At 34.1% G+C, this 20998-nt stretch overlaps 1 protein-coding gene across 7 annotated transcripts in view; it reads left to right on the top strand.

The window, feature by feature from the left end:
- The window catches only part of LOC145261281 (rapamycin-insensitive companion of mTOR-like), a 435824-nt gene that overhangs the window by 350032 nt on the left and 64794 nt on the right, over positions 1-20998 (top strand). For all 7 annotated transcript variants that reach the window (XM_080119764.1, XM_080119763.1, XM_080119761.1 and 4 more), the window contains 2 exons: positions 6062-6227; positions 12129-12216. In XM_080119764.1, the coding sequence (XP_079975890.1) occupies positions 6062-6227; positions 12129-12216 (254 nt within the window). The remainder of the gene's footprint in view (positions 1-6061; positions 6228-12128; positions 12217-20998) is intronic.

Raw genomic sequence — 20998 nt, forward strand, 5'->3', positions numbered from 1 at the left:
TTTTAAATTTTTTTATTTTTATTTATTTATTTATTTTATTTTTTTTTTTTTTTCGATATTTTCATTTTTTAATGTTTTGATTAAACTGTACAAGTACCCTTTTTTCTTCATAATAATCATGATGTATATCAGAGAGAGAGACTAGGTAGAAAAAAATTATTAAAAAATGTTTACATATCCATAATTTTTTTCTTATTTTAAAAAGATTTTAATGTTTTTTTTGTTATCAATCATCAATAATAATTTTTTGTATTTCATATATTCCCAGCTAAGACTGGGTCAAGTCAGGTCAGCCAGTATCATATTTTATGGCCTCTAAAAAAGCTTACATCAACGTCTCTATTTCTCAGCTTAAAGGCGATTATTTCCATTTTTTTTTCTTGGTAGCAATTTGAGATATTTTTTTAAAACAACTAGTTTTCTCTGTGATTAGACTAAGAAAAGCAATTCACTGCCTTTTTTTTTTTTTGTTTTAATCTCTGACGTTTTTTTCTCTGACAATTGGAAGGAAATATTAAGACTTTTTTGATAATTTTTGTTGGACTTAAAAAATTTTTTTAAGTCATTTTCCTAATGTGTGTAAAAAGTGGTTATAACTGCAGTTGGTTTAAAATGAATTTAAGAACAATTACAATTGTTTATATATATATATATATATACACACAGGTTTCAAATAGTTTATTCCTTATGAGTATTTTTGTCTGCATATCTAATAATTGATGCGTAGGCATACATATTTATATTTGATTATTTAATTTAATTGAGCTGTCTGATGTGAAAACATTTTTCTGAACATTCTATTCTAAATTTTCTTTTGACATTTTTTCTGAAGAGTATCACTTCCATTTTGCCATAAAATCTTTTTTTCTTTCCTGTCTCTATGAAAGTTTCCCTTTAATGGTTTTCATTCGACAGGAAGTTTTGTTTTTCTGCCTGAATTTATTTGTTTGGAATTCTTGTAGCTTTTTGTTGCTTGGAAACTGACATTAAATCACACTATAATGCAACTTTGATCTTTAAATTTATGCCAATTTTTTTAAGTAAACTATTTATAGGAAGGTTTGAATATTGAGCTTTATTTTGCTGTAGAATTTGATTTCCATAAAAATCGATCTGAACTATAAATAATCATAAATATGCATAAATACTTTTGTTTTAATACTAAAAATTTATTAACCCATTTCATGCTTTATAAAGTTTTGTGGTTTTCATCTTAACAATTGAACTTTTTATTAAATGTTTTTTTTTTTTAATTTTTATTTGTTAATTAAAATGTTTTTTATTTTAATATTAATTATACTGTTTATGTGTATGTGTGTGTGTATATATATATATATATATATATATATATATTAAATTTATTTATACAAACATTGATGGCTACATATGTGCATACATGTTTCTGTAATCACCCGCGTTGGGTGACAGAAACATGTATGCACATATGTAGCCATCAATGTTTGTATAAATAAATTTAATATACTGCTCTGTTTACTCATTGAGCACTCTTTGGTAGACACATGTTGTTTCATTGGATGTACTTCTAGGAAACTAAACTCTACTGGCTAAATAATATATATATATATATATATATATACTAGCAAAAGTACCCGTCGTTGACTAAGTTCAAAAACAACCTACAGAAAATGGACTCTGATTTATGAAAGTATGATAGGTTATGAAAAGGAAGGGTTGTAAAGAGATAGCTTCGAATTTGGGGGCATCAAAACCAAAGCAAAATATGATGAAAGTAAAAATAAAATAGATAAACCCCATAATTTATTATACCATACCTGTTCACACTGAAACACTTATCACAATATTCTGTGGATCTATATTAAAAAACCTTGTTAAACTTTGTGACATATTTTCATTCTATGGAGGTCAGGTGCGAACGAACACCCCATAATTTTATTATACCATATTTCTTCAAACTGAAACATAATTATCAAAGTATACTTACGCAGATAGATATGAAAAGTCTTTATTAAAGTTTGTTCCTATTTCCATTCTATGGAAGCCAAGCATGAACGCAGACCCCACAATTTTATTATACCGTCCCTATTTAAGTTAAAATATACTTATCAAAGTATTCTTATGTACATCTATATCAAAAACACTTGTAAACGGTTTTTTTTTTAAATTTAAAAATTTTTTTTATTTCCATACTTTGTGTGAACGCAGACCCCACAATTTTAATGAACAACTGTTCGGCCAGATCAAACATACTCATTCCTGTGTCTCGATACATCTTCTATCATTATATGTAATCAGTTTTTTAAAATAGTCAACCATATAGGAGCCTATTTGTGACCACACACACACACACACACACATTCAGCTTTATATTATAGATATATACAGCTCTATAATTTCTAATTTTTTTGAAACTTATCGAATTAGGCAAAACATTACTAATAAATGATTAGCTGGAAACCCGATTCGTTTCTCAATTTTTATTACCCACAAGATGCTGACAAAGATCTGCTAACTTTTGTGATAACTACTCCTCTATTATCAATTATTTAATCAGTTTCTCATTTTTTTCAGGTTTTTAAAAAATTTTTCTTTTGTTTAAAAATGTCTGAAATTGTCGAAACCATAACTTTGTTTTCAATTTCTGATGTTTGGATATTGATTCTGATTTTTTATGCTTTTTTCCAAATTTTCTATGCTAGTACATGAATAAATAGCAAGACTTTGTTTCTTGTCTAGAAAATTCACGAATGCCTTTGTTTTGCAATCTTTCTGATGTACTATTACACACGTTCATGTAGTGCTGGCAAAAGATACTGCAACTTTGCTCGAGCTTTTAAGGGTTCTATTTATTGCATTGAAATATTAATGGATGTGTTGAAAAGCTTTTCTTTATTAAGGTGACAACTTGATTAAAAATTTCAATTGAACAGTTACTTTTATTTTTATTTGGAAGGTCACCACTTATCAAGGCCTGGAAGCCATTCAAGGATAAGGGTTAAGTGTTAGGTAGATACAAGATCAGACAGTGGAACTTGGGTAGGGTTAGATTATCTAAATGGACGACTTAATAAGAATTTATTCATATTAGACTTGAATCTATGATCCTCCTTGCCAAACTTTCACAAATAACACTCAACTAGCTAAAACCACTATCAATAATTTCCCACACTCTTTATCTGTGCCTAAACCTAAGCGTACATTCCATGAACAAAGTTTCTTTCTTAGAACTGCACACCTGTGGAACTCTCGTTCGTTTTCCTGCTTTCCAACTGACTACGATATGGTCATCTTCAAGTCTAATGTAAACAAGTTCTTGATGCACTGTTCCTCTTAAGTAATCCAAGTTACCAAATTTCCACTACTAAGAATTACTGCGATATTGTCCCATGAACTATTGTACACTGTTTAACCCTTATCTTTTTAGGCCGTTAAATTATTTGGATTATTCAAACTACTCTTTTTATCTTGGATGTTATTCTCAATATTTTGGGGGAAGTCTAGGATGATCGGAAATAATGCTGAGATAAATGGTCACTCATTTAGTAATGGCTAGGTTCAATGTTGCTTAACTTTGGTGATTTAGCAGGAACCAGTCTGTTAACATAAGCCACTTAATAAAAAGAGCTATTACATGAAATTATTACATAAAATTCAAACTTGATTGTCAACTTGATTATGTCCTATCAAGATTAGATGAGAACAATAGTTTGAATAATCCAAATTGTCAATCCTCATCTAAAAAATTATGAAAAAAAATGATACAGAAAGATAAAAGTTTATTTTTAATTTCCTCTTCAATTTTTATTTATTTTTTAATTGCTCTCAACCTATAAAGTTCCAGGGTCAGGGGGTGGGGCACTCAACGATAAAGGTTAAAAAGAGTGTCAGTTGAATAATGCTTGCCTCTATATGACGACCGGAAATAATGGGTTGGATGGGAAGAAGATTACTTAAGAAGAACTGATCATCCGAAAGGATGGTTCAAGTATTTGTTTACATTAGGTTTGAAGATAAACATGCTGTAGTCAGTAGGGGAACAGTCTCATGGTATCGTGTACAGGTAGGATCTGATAGGAACACAACTTTGTACATGGTTATTTTTATATTTTTTTAATTTTTTGTAAAGAGAGAAAGGAAAGTTTTTTGTTTTTTTTTGCTATGGTTTTAGCTAAATGAGTTCTTGCTGTGAATGTTTTATGGGAAAGAAGGGAATTAATAATTGATTTTAATACAAAGGATTACATTATTTTTTTTATTGCATATCAACCCTGGTATGCATTATTTAAGGTCAAAACAATACGTAGTGTGAATTCATGTTTAGATTCATCAGACTACTGTTTTAATCTTGAGTGTCATTTTCACAACGTTTTGGTCGATATAACCTCAGACCTTCTTTAGGTGTGTCTTGTTGAACTTGGGAATTTGCACAGAATTTCGAACAGAACCCTTTATTTCACTGGGGTAGCATGCTCTCATTCCATCAGTCATGATTGGATAGAGGTCCCAAGTAATTTGCAATTGTATTTTTCAGTTGCCCACACTGAGAATTGAACCATTAACGTTCAGAATATCACTTTTACAGGTTCAATTCTTAGTGTGGGCGACGAAAAATCCAATTGCGAATTACTTAGCACCTCTATCCAATCATCTGTGCAGTAAATAAAGGGTTTCATTTAAAATTCCGTTCAAATTCCAAAGTTCAACAGAAACATTTTTGAGTTTGACAAGATACACCTGAAGAAGGTTGGAGGTTACATCGACTGAAACGTTAAAAATCACACTTAAGATGAGAACAGTAGTCCAATGAATCCAAATAATACGAATAACCAATCCTCATCTCAAAAATTCAGAAAAGCTTGTGTGAATTATTTGCGGAATACATGTTGCTTGGAGTGCGTGGAAGTGATACCCTGTAACTTTCCTCTAACAGCATTAGTATCTGATAAGATTTGAACTTGCCTGCTATAACCACAATCCACACCATCAGTATCGATAATGCCACTTAACAAATGGATTAATTTGAATCCACTATGAAAAATTTCCCCCACTCTATATCTGTGCCTAAATCAAAATGCGGATTCCATGAACAAAGCTTCTTTCTTAGAACTGCACGCCTGTGGAATTCTGTTCCGTCTGCTTGCTTCCCTCCGGACTACAACTTGGATGTCTTCAAGTCCAATGTTAACAAATTCCTAATGAACCGCTCCCTTAAGTAAACACTTCATCAAATCTCCACACTAACGTAATGTACTTGCAATAACCCTTATCCCTGAGTGGCTTCCGGGCCTTGATAAGTGGTGATCACTGTGTAAAAAAAAAAAAAAAAAAAAAGAAGAATGAAAAGATACTTTTACTCATTTACTCATAGTCACAAAACTGAAAGAGTAATAAATTGTAAATAAAATAATAATCCCATCAAAACTTACGATAAAGAAAATACCAAAACATATTGATTCCATATTACACAGTAGCATAATGATACATAATATGTGCTTATATCTATAAATTTTCATTGCCATTGGAAAAATACAAAAATATATAAATCATAAAATCATACCTACGTTCATCAACTGGGGTGACTGCGCACGAAAGGATGTTTACTGCCACAGAAAACTGAGATACAATTGTGCCATACAACATGTGCTATACCCTCACTGAGTTAGGAGAGTACTGGGAGGAAGGAAAAGAAATAAGTTGCCAACTAGGAATTATGAGCATTTAAGCAAAATTGGGGTGAAAAAACTCCCCATGGGACTGACGCAGGGTTAATAATACTGATTAATTGAAACAAAATTTAGCATAAATTAAAAATAAGAATAGCAAAACAAATTGCAAGTAGATACACTGCTGGGTAATGTTGGGTCAGGACGGCTAGTATATTGTAAAGAAATAATTCCTACACAATAGGAAATTATAAAAAACAATCATATTTATTTATAGCAAATTTCATCTTTATTTGTAATTTGGTATTTTTTTTTTTTGTATGTTGTTTTTTTGTTTAAAAATCTGTTTTGAAAATATGAACCATTTTTGTTGATTCCATTAACATTTGCAAAACTAAAAATATGTTTTTCCATTTTAGAATTTTACGGAATATGAGCTCCTCATCATTGCAAGATTTTGAACTTCAGCATTCTAGTCCCTACAACACCATGTCAAAGAATATGCAATCGGCACACCGATCTGGATCTGTGCAACCAGAATTTGTTGGCCTTTGTTTACCAGTGGATATAAATATGGTGTTTGAGGTAAATTATATCTTTCATCTATTCTGAATCTAATATCCTTATCTTTTATTCTTGTATATATCATCTTTCTTTGTGTGTGACCTATCTTCCATGCATGCCTCTCATTCTGCCAGTCTTTCTCTCCCATTTGTCGCTTTGTCTTAATCTCGTCTCCCACTATTTCTGTTTGTCTTGTCTACCTGTTTGTCTGTCCCTCTTATCGGTTTTGAGCGTCTTCACATCTCTTGTATCAGTCTTGAGCATCTTCCCGCTCCTTGGGTTTGTCCTGATTGTCCTCCCTCCTATAGCTGACCATCCCTGTGCCCTTTGTGCTGGCCCCGACCACCCTCGTGCCGTGCGTGTCAAGTCTGACTTGTCCTGCCTGAGTTGGCCCTGACTGTTCTTGTGCTGCTCGTGTTGGCCTTGACTGTCTTTCCATCCTGACAGTCTACCTCTCTCTCTGTCTCTCTTGGCTTGTATATCTGTCCATCACGTCTGTATTGCTTGTCTTTTTTTTTTCATTTTCTATCTTTCCCATATGCCTAGAATTATATTTAAAACAGTGGTAGTACTATTAAGTTTACAAGGTGAATCGATACAGTAAACTCAAAAGTAATATAGATATTTTTTTTCTGATATCCATAAAATAATCTTAACCAGATATAAAAGCTTAATAAAGCCAAATAGTAGAGTTTATTATAAGAATATAGATTTAATAAAATATCTTGAAACACTTTAGCAAGAGCTAAACATACAGAATTAAAGGAAACACAAATAGTTTCGGAAAAATACTTTCCTTCTCGTCAGAGGGGATGAGTTAGCAAATGCATAAAGAAATGTTGCTTGTTAAAGTATTTAGAGAAACTAAGTATGAAAAGGATCGTACTAGCGTGAAAGTGAAATGTAAAATAATGAAACAGATGGGGTGGGGTAAAAAGAAAAAAATTGGTTTCAAGTGAGAGTGTGTTTCATGGTTGTTGAGTCCAAAATCAGGTGAATCCGTAAAAGTGGTAGAAATAAAATGTCCATGTTTATAGTAGTCTGAGAGCATGTTGTTGCAGATTATAAATTATAAATCGTCCAAAGAATAAATATCTTAGTTGCTGAAGAGATCTGGAAAGTGATTTGAAGAATAAATGTGGAATATTATCACATGGTGGAATGAGTTCATTCATTGTGGCCCAACGTCAAGACAGTTCAAACTATGGAGTAAGGGAAGATGATGATCTGGTTGTCATGACAACCTATCTTTACAAAAATAATGATTAGGACATTGAGGTGGGGGGGGGAGCAAAGTCGAATAGGTGAGTGGGTATGGTCTAGTGGGATTATGGGCAGTGTTAACTAGAATGAAGCATAAATATTTAAAAAAAAAAAGGGGTTTTTGAAAAGAATTTGGGGTCTATAAGCTTATTGCGAGAAAGAATTTATCTGGAAGATTAGAGGGTTTTTATTGAGAGTTTTTGTGGATTGTGGGAATTGAGGAAAGAATAAACGGTAATTAGAAGAAGAAGCGGGTGGCTGGCACTTGCAGACTCTGTCATAGTGCAACCAATAGAAAGGAAAGAAGAAATGAAAAGAAATTGAACTCGAATTCCTGTACAAATGTATGTATAACTATGTCTAATAAGCACACTTAAAAGCACGCATGAATACAAGCATTAGAGTGCATATACATGTTAGAGCATAGATGCTCAGGTCTTCATATGCACAGAAGAGAAATACATGTACACATGTATAAGCATTTCAGCAAAGTCCACATGGGGGGGGAGGGAGGATGACCAGCCAATGAATGGGGAAGGGGAAAAGGATAAGGAATATAATAAAATATATAATAATGGGGTAACATAAAGTGCTGAGGAAGTAAAAGAGAGAAATCTGTAATTGATGGAAATGGGGTTTTATGGGAATTATTTAATTTCAAATTGGCCATATTTAAATTTAGTCTTATGTCTGCAAAAAGAGACTAGTTCGCTTTTAGAGTTTATTATATTCTTACTTTGAAGGGGGGGGTAGTGATTATTGTCATAGCTTCAGATGTGCATAAGTGACACGACTTAGAGCCTGGGGTGTAAGACTTAACTTTTTTTTTAGGATAGTTCATTTAATTGAATAAAGAGTTTATTAGATTAAAGTAGTTGGAGACGTTCCTTGTTTATTATTAAGGTTTTGGTTGTTGAAAGAATTGTGGTTAGATATTCTGGTCTTAGAGTTGAGATGGCACCGATATAAGTGTATTTTCTGAAATGCTCGGGAGCCTATTATTAGTTTGCTGATTTGTATTGGGGTTTGGGGTGGGGGTGGGTCTAAATTTTGTTCATTGAGATGAGTGTGAGTCATTAATACATGTAAGAGTGTTGTTTAGGAGAGGGTTATCCGTGTTATTAGTGTTGGGATATCAATCAAATAAAATTGATAAAACAAAGGACAAACTTCCAAATTTTGATGCAACATTTTTTATCAGGTTACAAGAAAAATGAAGAAATTCTAATCAATTCTTTCAATAGAAAAAAGCTTGTTAAACCTATAATTCTCATTAATACAAGTTAATATACTGAATGTTATGGCATAATTACATTACCATGCTGGTTCTTATTAGATCAACAAAGTTAAGTAATGTTGAGGCTGGTCAGTACCAGATTGGTGACCATTTGGGAATACCAATTGCTGTATATAGGACATCAACACCTGCAAAAACTTCAAACGCCTAATGTCATCTCCCCACACAGGGATATACAAGAGGCCGCTTGTAATTATATTCCCATGAAATTTCTTTCTTTAGAAGAAGCCGGTTTAACCTGCTTGGGGTAAATGCCACTTAACATACTAAATGATCATCATGAGTAAAATAGTATGACTCTTTTGATTGGCTAAAGATCACAAACAATCACACAAAAAAAAAAAAATACTTAACCTATTTTTGATTATTGATTGATAATCCACACATTGAATCACTTTTCAAAGGCTCCTTTTCTTGTAGGCATTGTGCATCTACCACTAGTCTATCTTAGACAAGGTTAAAAAAAAAGTCTGAACAAGTATCTTGACACTAGCAACCTATTGCAGTCCCCAGAGGTCAAGTGATATGCTGGGAAGCCACGTTACGATCAAGATTCTTCTGGAGAAAAAAGTTGGCCTCTTCGGATTGAAGCTCCTGGCTGCAATGAGTGAGCAGGTATCATAACACACTTGAGTGAATGTGATTGTCAGTCGTATACAATCGCACACTCAACCCGCAACAAAATCTGGAAAACTGTTATCAAGAATTCAACAAAACTCAAGTTTTCAGTAAAATCCATTCTATTCTACAAACCAGACTCTTGAAACTTGATTAGTCATACACTAAGATGGAAATGCATTGCCTGCAAAATATTGTCGCAAGACCATGTAAGAAACAAAATACTGTATGGTTGTCTACCATGCATATGTGCGATTGTTAAACGCTGACTTTTTGCACTCGCTAGACGTGGACCTTCTTGAAAAGTGCTTCTGTGAACTCTAGAGGTCAAGTGACGAGCTAGAAGACCTCATATTACAAACAAGACTCTTCTCATGAAGAATATTGGTGTCTTGGGATTGGAGCTTCTTGCTGCAATAAGTGAACAAGCATTAATTAATTCAAAAGTTTCAGCATTAAATAGCCCAAAAGTGTTTGTAACTTGCAAAATAATTGTACAAGTGGCCTGATTTTTTTTGTTTGTTTTTAAATCTGGGGAATTTCAGATTCCAGCATCTGGGAAATATAATTGAAGGTTTTGAATTCAAAAAGAAAAGAAGCTGAGGAAAGCAGAAGTTTTGAAGATCAAAGAGACCTCCATAAAGTGAACTAAAATAACAATTCAACGACATGAAAAAAAAAATGATGCAGCAGAAAAGAAAAATATAAAAAATATGCAGACTTGATGTTTTATTAGATTACCTACTGTTTTTGAAGAAAAGTCAAGTTGATGCGAATAAGACACGAGTTAGATTTTTTGCAGTTGGCATTGGCAAGTCATGGATAATTTTAAATAGGTATTCAAGAGTCGGACTTTGTGAAAATTGTTGTTGTGCTATGGAGAATTTAAATAAGTGTTTGAGAGGTGGACTTAGTAAGAAATGTCATCAACATCTTATGTAGAAAAAAATTGATTCGAATCAAACATTTATGTGTTTGAAAGTAAACAAGAATAGGGTGTGCTAGTTGTATTTACTTATGTTCACCTGTATACAAAGGGCTAGCTGTGTCCGACCATGTACGGAGGGCTGGCTGTGTCGGGCCGTGTATGGAGGGCTGGCTGTGTCGTGCCGTGTACGGAGGGCTGGTTGTGTCTGGCCGTGTACGGAGGGCTGGTTGTGTCTGGCCGTGTACGGAGGGCTGGTTGTGTCTGGCCGTGTACGGAGGGCTGGTTTTGTCTGGCCGTGTACGGAGGGCTGGTTGTGTCTGGCCGTGTACGGAGAGCTGGTTGTGTCTGGTCGTGTACGGAGGGCTGGTTGTGTCTGGCCGTGTACGGAGGGCTGGTTGTGTCTGGCCGTGTACGGAGGGCTGGTTGTGTCTGGCCGTGTACGGAGGGCTGGTTGTGTCTGGCCGTGTACGGAGGGCTGGTTTTGTCTGGCCGTGTACGGAGGGCTGGTTTTGTCTGGCCGTGTACGGAGGGCTGGTTGTGTCTAGCCGTGTACGGAGAGCTGGTTGTGTCTGGCCATGTCTGAAGCACTAGAGATGTGTCGATCTGGGCATATATGAAATTATTTTTAAAGATCATGGAGGTGTGTAGTTTGAAATGCATTAATTTGCATATAAATTAGCCGTGTTAAGAACGAAAGTAGGGGATCAGGTTTTTTGCAGTAAAAAGAATAAACTGAATTTCGAAGCTGTGTGAATGCTGTCAATTATTTTTTTATAAAATTATACAAAGTCAAAAGTTAAATGTGTGTAGTGTGAACTAAAGTTGCCTCTTTTTCAAAAGTGTAATTTTATAAACAATATTTTTCATGTTTTTTCATTAGGAATTTTTTTGGGAGTTTGATTAGTTTTACATAAACCATCATATTTGTTTCAACATAAACCATCATATTACAAATATTCTTAGTTTATGTATTGTTTTCACACAAAAAATATATTTTTGTTGCTAAGAAAAATCTTTCCCATCGACATTTATGTAAATTTTTAACAGATTTCATTAAAACAACGTTTGATTTTATGCCAAGTTTTACATGATCATCACTATCAATAGAAAATATTTTCTGATTTATTTTTATTTTTAAATTATTACTTTCATTAATGTAACAACTTCCTGTTCATGGCTTCACTTCCTTTGTTACATTTACATAAATTTTTATCTTATTTTTTTACTGGAAATCATTTGCATAAACTAATTTCACTGTTGAAATGTGCAGTTTTACTTGTGTAATCCAACCTAACCCACCTAACTTAGTATTACACTAAACTAAAATCTGAACATAAGTTAATGTACTTCAGTAATATGTTGCAAATTCTAATATTGAAGGATTTTGCTGAATTCAGCCTCGAAACAATGCAATATAAATTATGGAGAGTGTAAAAGTTTCTTATTAAAGCTTTATGCCCTGGTTGAACTAATTCATTCAGTCGTAAATAAATGAATATAACGGCATAAAGTGGGAATTGATTCACACACGCTTTGCATGCATTAATTCAGTATCTGGATAGACACCAGATACCTCCAGATTTCAATTGCCCATTGCTTACATTCAGTATGTTGCTGTTTATATCAGAGTGGAGGATTCCGTTTGTTGTCATAAAATTTAACTTTTGAACTTCATACTTTTTTTAGTTTGAAGACAATCATAGTATCATAACCCTTTAAACTAACTAAAATTAACAAATATTTTTTCAATTTTCTACATACTAATTCAGGTCATAAAGGTTAACAAAATTTATTAAAAAAACAATTTTGTTTGCAGGTAATCGAAGGTGAAGACCGCCGAAGTAACTCTGTGTCATCAGCACACTCGATAACGAGTGAAAGAAATCCAAATGGGAAAATATCTGGTAAGAGACTTTTTTTTCTTGAAAAGAAAATAAGAAATTTAAAAAGCTTCTGTAGATGGTTTTCATTTTAAACTTGGAAAATCAATTTGACTTTGGTTGCAGTTATAAAATGTTCATCCATCGCTTACGAAGATGAGCGTAATCATGCAATTGTTGTGTGTTCGAAGATTTGTTAGACTGATTTGAGCTCTGAAGTATTTCCCGCATGTTGGACACCAGTGGAATAATTCTGTATCAATGTTGACTGTTCTGTCTTTTCAATTGTTACGTTTTCTCTTGCGTTCTTCATTGCGTGTGGATTCAGCAATTGTAGGCCCTTTGTGAGTTACGGCATGCCAGGAACATCTGTCTTTGGTTAGTTTTTCCCATGAGTTAAAATACAAACCAAACTGTTTTAGGGAAATCTTCAGATTGTCCTTGAACCGTTTTCATTGTCATCCTGCAGGACTTTTTTCATTGGACAGCTCACTGTTAAGGAGTTGTTGGTAGAAATGGAGTTGGCAAGTGTAACAGTAATGGATTGTTACTGTTGCTAAGGACTTGTATTGCTCATGATCTCCTAATCACCAATATTGTTTCGGCAATCAAATAGGAACAAAACCACCTGGATGCACCCAAAATCCAGCACTGGCATCTCCTTGACTATGTAAGTACTAGAAAGATAGACAGGATGTTCTGAATATCAATTGGTCTGAAGTGCTGGACAAACCACAGGCTTATCTTCAAGTTAAGACTCAGTTATAAAAATAAATGGATTGACTGTAATCAAAGTCGACTTACAAGTTGGCTTCTACATACATGTAGAGGTGTCTTGAATTAGAAGCCATGTTTAAGAGTTTCCGATGGGTAGCTATTCTGTACAAGTTCTGGAGATGTAGAATTTTCAGTGGGTAGCTGTTCCGTACAGGTCCTGGACTTTATAATTTTGCAGGCACAAAAAAATTATGTGCTGGAATGCTAAAGATTTAATATTTTTTATGGAGCAATTCCAGTTTCTGATTGGTTGCTAGCAGAACATGGTTCCATTTGATCTGTCAGTTCCTATCGCCAGTATCTCTTACTAAAATCTTCCAATCTTCGGTGATCATACCTTCTCATATAAAAAATATGGCAACAGAGAGGCACCACTATTTTCCTTTGGTTGCTCCACTTATTCCTCACTTTATAATCTTAAGTATTTAACATTTGGTGCTACCAGATCAGGCTGTCTGAAGATGCTGGCTTCCTAACCAAACGTTGATTATAATTTGTGCATTCATTCTTTTTGCTGACTGTTATCCTCTTCTTCATAGTTGTTTCACCACATTTTGACCGACTCATCCTATGACCTTCTTCAGGTGATTAACGATGACGAATTGGCCAAAATGTGTTGAAACAGGAGGAGAACAGTTTGCAAAAAGAACGAATGCACAAATTATGAAACCTCTTCGTAAAGAATTCCAAAAATAAAAAGTAATTGATTTTTTTTTTCCCCTTTGCAAAAATCATGTTCTACAAAAACAAAAATAATCTTCGCCTACAAAATAAATAAACCAAACATAATGAATAAATATTTGATGATATAAAGAGCCTGAAGCATAAAACCCTTTTCCAAAATTACTGGATTTGGCATTAAATCACCTAAAAAGGGTTGATATGCCATAAAACAACAAAACTAAACAACCACATGTGTAGCAATCAGGCATCTAGTACCATGTTTTAAATCTTTAATACGGCTCGACTGATGATTGGACATCAACTTCCTTGCCCATTAATGAAAACTTTAATTATTCCAACACATACGAGGTGCCTTCAATAAGTTTCTAGACTTTTTTTTATATGAGCACTTTTATTGATAGTACACACATGAAATTCTCGTCCTCCTCAAAGTAATCTCCTCTGGCTGCAATGTACTTGTTGTACCGTTCTAACAATTTCTGGAAGGCTCCATGGAAGTCCTCTTGTGTGAGCATGTCGATGACCCTCGTCACAGCCTCTTTCATCTTTTCAATTGTCTCATAACGACAGCCTCTAAGATTTTCTTCGAGCTTAGGGAATAACCAAAAGTCATAGGGAGCAAAGTCTGGATCATAGGGAGGGTGAGGAACTGTCTTGATGCCCATCTTGGTCAAATAGTCTGTAACAAGGATGGGGCACCCTTGGGACAAACTCACACAAACTATTCGTATTTTCAGTTTCTTGCAAATAATTGTGTACAGTTCCCACACTGACATCAAACTGCGCACTTATTGTCTCTATAGACACACAACGGTCCTTATCCATGAAATTTTTGATTTGGCCAATCAACTCTGGTGTTCTGACTTCCTTACTTCTCCCGCGCTTCTCATCATCCCTCACAGACTCCATGCTTTCTTATGCGACTCAAAAACTACGGCTCAATTCATGCAAGATGGTCTAAAAACAGTCTGAAGCATTCCATACGTTCTTGTGGCATTTTTTCCAAGTTTAAAACATAATTTTATTGCATAACATTCTTGTAAAGTGTCCTCTTGTCCAGACAACATTTTTGAAATTTACCAGCTGTGACAATAAGGCTTTAGTAGGGTGTATTTCAATTCCTGCTGTAGCTGTTCATTTGAACTTGAAATCACGAAAATTGGTCAGTCGTCTTTATAAGATGTATTTTCAAGAGTCTACGACAATTTGAAATGTCTGTACAAAAAAGTCTGGAAACTTATTGAAGGCACCTTGTATACATGTACATATGTCCTGTTATATGGTTGTGAAATTGAACTATCTGCCTAAAAATGCAGAAATGAATTAATAACGCAAAAATTTGGTTTGTGAGACAAATGTTTGTGGTCGTTTGGGCAGATCACATTTCTAACAAGGAAATATGGCTGATCTGGATGCACAAAAGGATTGCTGATGAAAACTATCATGAAAAGACAAATGATATTCTTAGGACATATTTACTTTCAAAGAGACATAGAACATCTGGTATTGATTGGTAGAATGACAGGATTGAAAAAGCAAGGTCGACTAAGATGCACTTTGATGGACAACTTGATCAATTGGATGGGATTATCGTAAAAAAATGTGCTGTTTTAGGCTATGGCTAGCCATCTGCATTGGAGAGCCGTGGTCGCTAACTCTGTTAAATGGCAGGGTGGCTGATGATTTTTTTTTTTTTAATCAAGTTTCACCCCAAACAAGGTACAGTGCCACTTTGAAGTAGGGGGCTACTATTGGGGACATGTTGCAGAGGCATTATGAAGAGAGATGAGTAGCAAGATATTTGTTCACATTACACTTGAACTTCTGCATATCAGTACAATTGGGAAAGCAGAATCCTGGAAGGGAGTTCCAAAGTCTTGCAGTTCTGGGGAAGAAACTATTGGAGTAAAAGGCTTTCTTACATCTAGGGATCTCTACTGTAAAGGGGTAGGACTTAGTTGCTTGTCAGGTTTGTCAGGGGTAGTCACGTTGAGGAGGTACAAGTGCTTGTAGTTCGTCAGAGCATTCACCATTAAAGTATTTGTAGAACAGGCAGAAGGATGGAACATTACGTTGATGGGACAGAAGCTGAAGCCTAGATGACAGTTCAGGACCTATCAGGTTGGCGACTCTTTTGAATCCTGTCCAGGAGTGAGAGACAAGCAGTAGATGCACCAACCCAAATGTGACAACAATACTCCTTACAGGAGCGAATGGTGGCCTTATAGAGATACAGGATACTTTGAGGTGTAAGTAGTTTTCTGGCACGGTAGAGAGAGCCCACCTTCTTTGCTGTAGCCTTGATAATGCTCTCAATGTATCTATTCCAGTTCATGTCCCCTCTAAACGTTAGGCCGAGGAGTTTTAAGGAAGTACTTTCATGTAATGTGTTCTTGGCCATTGTTATTGATGGTAGAGAAATTTTCTTGTGATTGTGGAAGGAAACAAGCTTAGTCTTGGCAGCATTGAATATGACCATCCATTTTTGTCCATATTCCACTACAGATTGGAAGTCATCCTCTAGTGTTTCTGCCATTTCTTTAGATATGTGTTCATTTGTTTTCCCGTCGTGCCTGTTATAGAGAGTAGTGTCATCAGCAGATATACCCATCTCACAGACAATTTTATCAGGGAGGTCATTTATGAATATCCGGAATAATAAAGATCCAAGGATAGACCCCTGAGGTACTCCTGCATTTATATCATATTGTTTAGATGAATGACCATCAAGGACAACTTGGATTTTTCTCTTAAGAAGGATTTAATTACATTATGTATTCTCCCAGTGATACCATATGATCTAATTTTCCTTAAAGGACCATCGTGCCATACTCTGTCAAAAGCCTTAGATACATCGAGGGCTACCGCTCTACCTTCCCCTGTTTTGTTCAGTGAACAGTATATACGTTCAGAAATTACAGTTAAGATATCTGCTGTGGAACTGGCTTGCCTAAATCCATATTGTTTGTTGGTTAGGAGTTTAGCAGCTGTTAGGTGTTGGACTATGGCTTGATTAATTAAGGACTCAAATATTTTAGCATAAAGCGGGAGGAGGCTGATGGGACGATAATTTAATGGGTGAGTTCTTTCACCAGAATTCTTGAAGCCTGTTTCTCATTATTATTTATGAAAGTGCTGCATTTGCCTAACATAGTTATTCTAAGAATTGATTGTTTATGCTGGTACGATGATGTAGTGTTAATCCTCCTGTTATAAAGCATTGCAGAAGTTTGAATGCCTTGAATCGCAGGAAGTTTGGCCAGGCAGAGAAAATATTAAAACGATTGATTAGACAAGATTGTATACAATGGAATTTGGAAACTGTTGACTTGCTAAACTGTGATGACTGAAGAGAACATCTGAGCACTGGATGACGGAAAAGTGACATGAAATTAATAGAGGGAAAATATTTATGGTTTTGAACTAAGAAAGTGACATGAAATTAATAGAGGGAAAATATGGTTTTGAACTAAAAAAGTGACATGAAATTAATAGAGGGAAAATATGGTTTTGAACTAAAAAAGTGACATGAAATTAATAGAGGGAAAATATTTATGGTTTTTAACTAAAAAACTGACATGAAATTAATAGAGGGAAAATATTTATGGTTTTGAACTAAAAAAAGTGACATGAAATTAATAGAGGGAAAATATGGTTTTGAACTAAAAAAGTGACATGAAATTAATAGAGGGAAAATATGGTTTTGAACTAAAAAAGTGACATGAAATTAATAGAGGGAAAATATTTATGGTTTTTAACTAAAAAACTGACATGAAATTAATAGAGGGAAAATATTTATGGTTTTGAACTAAAAAAAGTGACATGAAATTAATAGAGGGAAAATATGGTTTTGAACTAAAAAAGTGACATGAAATTAATAGAGGGAAAATATTTATGGTTTTGAACTAAACAACTATTCAATGATTACTATGACCTCAGCTATTATCTATCATCATCGGTTTAACATCCGTTTTGCATGTAGGTATGTGTTAGATTGCTTTCAAACTAGTTTATCTCTTTATTCATCCCTATCACTTCTCCCTCATGTTTTGCTTGGTCTTCCCCTGCCAACTCAACTGTTTTACATCGACTAACCCAAGCACTCCCATCCAATTTTTCACTGTGACCAAACCAATGAAGTCTCCTGTTCTGCACACAACTGCAATAGATAATTGGCCAACCTTTGCTTTCAGACCATAAAAGCACACAGGCTGGGTCTCAAATATTGGGATCATATCAAGTTATTGAAGAGTGATCCTCACCTGCGGCCCCACCCATCGTTTTTCTTTTCCTCCGCATATTGTTATGGGTCCATCCATTCTCAGCAGAATAATAATCATGGAATAGTTATTGCACGATCATTTATCATTTATGGTTGCTTGAAATGAGGAAATTCATCGTTGTTGTTGAGTTTCTTCGCTACTTGCTCTGGGCTTACTAAGGGCATCCCACCTCTTTTTTTTTTTTTTTTTTTTTTTTAATCACACCCTCCATCTTTCTACTCTGATCCCCACTCCACAGTTTTATGTATTTATTGATGCAGCGAACCTGAAGCTGACCCAGAGGCTCTACTCTCACCACACCATGCCATATCTCCTCCTGTTCTGTTCTTGAAGACGAAGAGTGCTATGGCTGAGAAGATAATTCACTCTTGAATGCTCGTGGTTATGAATGCAATGATCATCTTTACATGGTGATCGAAGTATGTAGTCTTTATTTACAACTCCCCAGTCCTATGGGAACACAATGCATTCACTTTGCTTCTCTCTCTCTCATATATATATATATATATATATTAACTGGTTGCCCGGCATTGCCTGTTCATACAATACACTTAAACATGATATTTTGCTAATGTATTATTATAGAATCAACCCTTTATTGAATACTAGCGAGGGGTACTCGGCGTTGCCTGGGTGTTTGGAGGTGTGTGGGGGGGGGGTTAAAAAAAAAAAGTAAGTATGAGGATCAAACCCGAACCGTTGAGGCAAAGTTGTGAAAAAAAAAAAACGTGGGACGTTAACCATTGCCTCACTACGACATGCTTACGGAAACACGTTTGAATTTATTTAATTACTTGGATTTAGCAGGTGCTCGTTTTAATGAGTTAATGAGGTCAAGTTTGACTGCGGGATTTCATTTACTGCCGAACGCTTTTTTTTTCCCTCCCCCAAGATGTTATAGGAAAAAGACTAACCCATATGCGGCGAGCGACAAATATTGAATATTTATCTTCCCGAAATTGAGCAAATTAAATAGACAGGCGAGCTTCGTTGTTAACTGTGAGATATTACGATTTATATGTGATATAAAAAGTTTTAAAAAGTTGTGAAGCGACCGTTTCTCTGAAAGAAGCCTTTTGTAGACACACAGAAAAAGCGAACACACACACACACACACACACACACACACACATACATTTTCGCTTTTATATTTATAGATTATCTATTACAAGGAATAAGTTGCCCGGTGAACTAATTTGCAAAAAAAATAAATAAATAAAATAAATAAAAAATAATAATGATAATGTTGTTCATCAAATTCTGTCTGTGTTTGTTAACAACATCATGTTAGCTGATATTTGGGCTTGATGATGGATGCCCTGGAAAAGTCACTTCTGATTAATATTTAGTTTTAAAATATGCAAAGAAAGAAATGATTTGTAGTGAGTTTAGATGGTACCTCTTCTTTTATCATTTATCTTTTATTTTTTCTTATTAATAGGAAAAATTAAAATAAAATGGTGCGGTATACCCAGGCTTAAACAAAGGGTTCATTCAATCTGTAGTCGAATGCTCTACCACTGAACTATATCTCCAGTTGGCCGGTGTAACGTAAAATATTCCCCTGTAAAAATTCTTTTTTATATATGAGAGAAAGAGTATTTTTAAGATCAGATTTTTTTTGATTTTCGAAAATATTTTGCTGAGATGTTATTATTTCTAGTGTTGCTAAGTAAGATTTAAAAAAAAACAGACAAAAAAAAAACGCTAGATCAGAGGAAAAATCTCCAGAAAATCGCTAGATTTGTAACTTTTGCCATCTGAAATTTTCAAAAACAGCTAATTCGAAAAAAAAAAAAAAAAAAAATCTACAACAAAAGAAAAACACTATATTTTAACTTCCTACCCTACATAAAAATATGAATATGCAAAATATTCCGTGTTTTATTTTTGGAATTATATTGAAGTGGTTAACTCCCCAGGTTTTCAAATTTTATCAGCTAGTTTTATCTGTTTTTCAGAGAGGGTATATTTTATTTTGCAAGAAACAAATCGTAAAATCAAACAGTGTTTAATATAATAAAAATTAAAGTTAAATATATTACAAATTAAACATCACAATAATGGCGTACCTAAATATTTAATATTGCCGAATAAATTCTCCCCAAATATCAGAAAAATTAATATTTGCAAAATAAAAATTAAAAACGAAATCCCCAAAATGCAGGCACTACAGTTATACGTGAATTAATTGATAAATTTTAGAACCATTCTGAAGGGGAGATTAGGGATGTCAGAATGGCACAAAGATATAAATAGTAAAAATAGCACAAGATGAATATCTTTCAGAACATATACAAAGGGAAAACAATAAGTAGTTTGTCAACTTTAAAAATAAATTATATCGATATTTAAAAGCAGATAAGAACCCTCAACTATCCCCCTTCAAAAATTAGATTCTACCTTTTTGGCGATTACATATGAATATTCAGAAAGAAATTTAGAATTTAAATTGGGGGATCATTTTTTCATATAAATGTTTATGAAAATGATCCTTCAATTCTAGGACATTCTAACTTTTTGGGACAGATAACTAATCTTTAATGTCTGTCTAATCCTAAATCTGACTTGTAATGCCATAAAATCACACGAAATCACTTTAAAAAGTAAAACCTACAAAATTTATCTCCCATAACAAAAAAAGAAAAAATGCTTAAGTCTTGAATCCTAAACTGATAAAAGCCTTGGAAATAAGGATGTTACTTTACATTAAATTGGGCAGCACTTTTCCTGGCCACCATCATTTACAATTGAGTATATTTTTGTCTGTTCTGAATATTTTAAGAATGAAAAAATAAATTATGATTTAAATATTTACCAATTTTACAATATCTTTATTTTCAGTTTATGTGTATTATTTTTTACTTTTCCAAATGAAATTAACGTTAAAATATAGTCTGTTCTGATACTATACTTGGTGTTTTCTGTCTTTGGTCGATGAAGGAGAAATCCTTTAAGATTAAGGATTAAAAATAAGTTACCCCAATCTTGAATGGCTTTTATGGAGGGTAGCAGGATTTTCACTACATTAAAAACTAACCTTGTGTCTAACTTTGCCATCG

This window comes from Euprymna scolopes, chromosome 37, assembly GCF_053919585.1.
Source record: "Euprymna scolopes isolate OS-2025 chromosome 37, ASM5391958v1, whole genome shotgun sequence".
Taxonomy (NCBI): Eukaryota; Metazoa; Mollusca; class Cephalopoda; order Sepiida; family Sepiolidae; genus Euprymna; species Euprymna scolopes.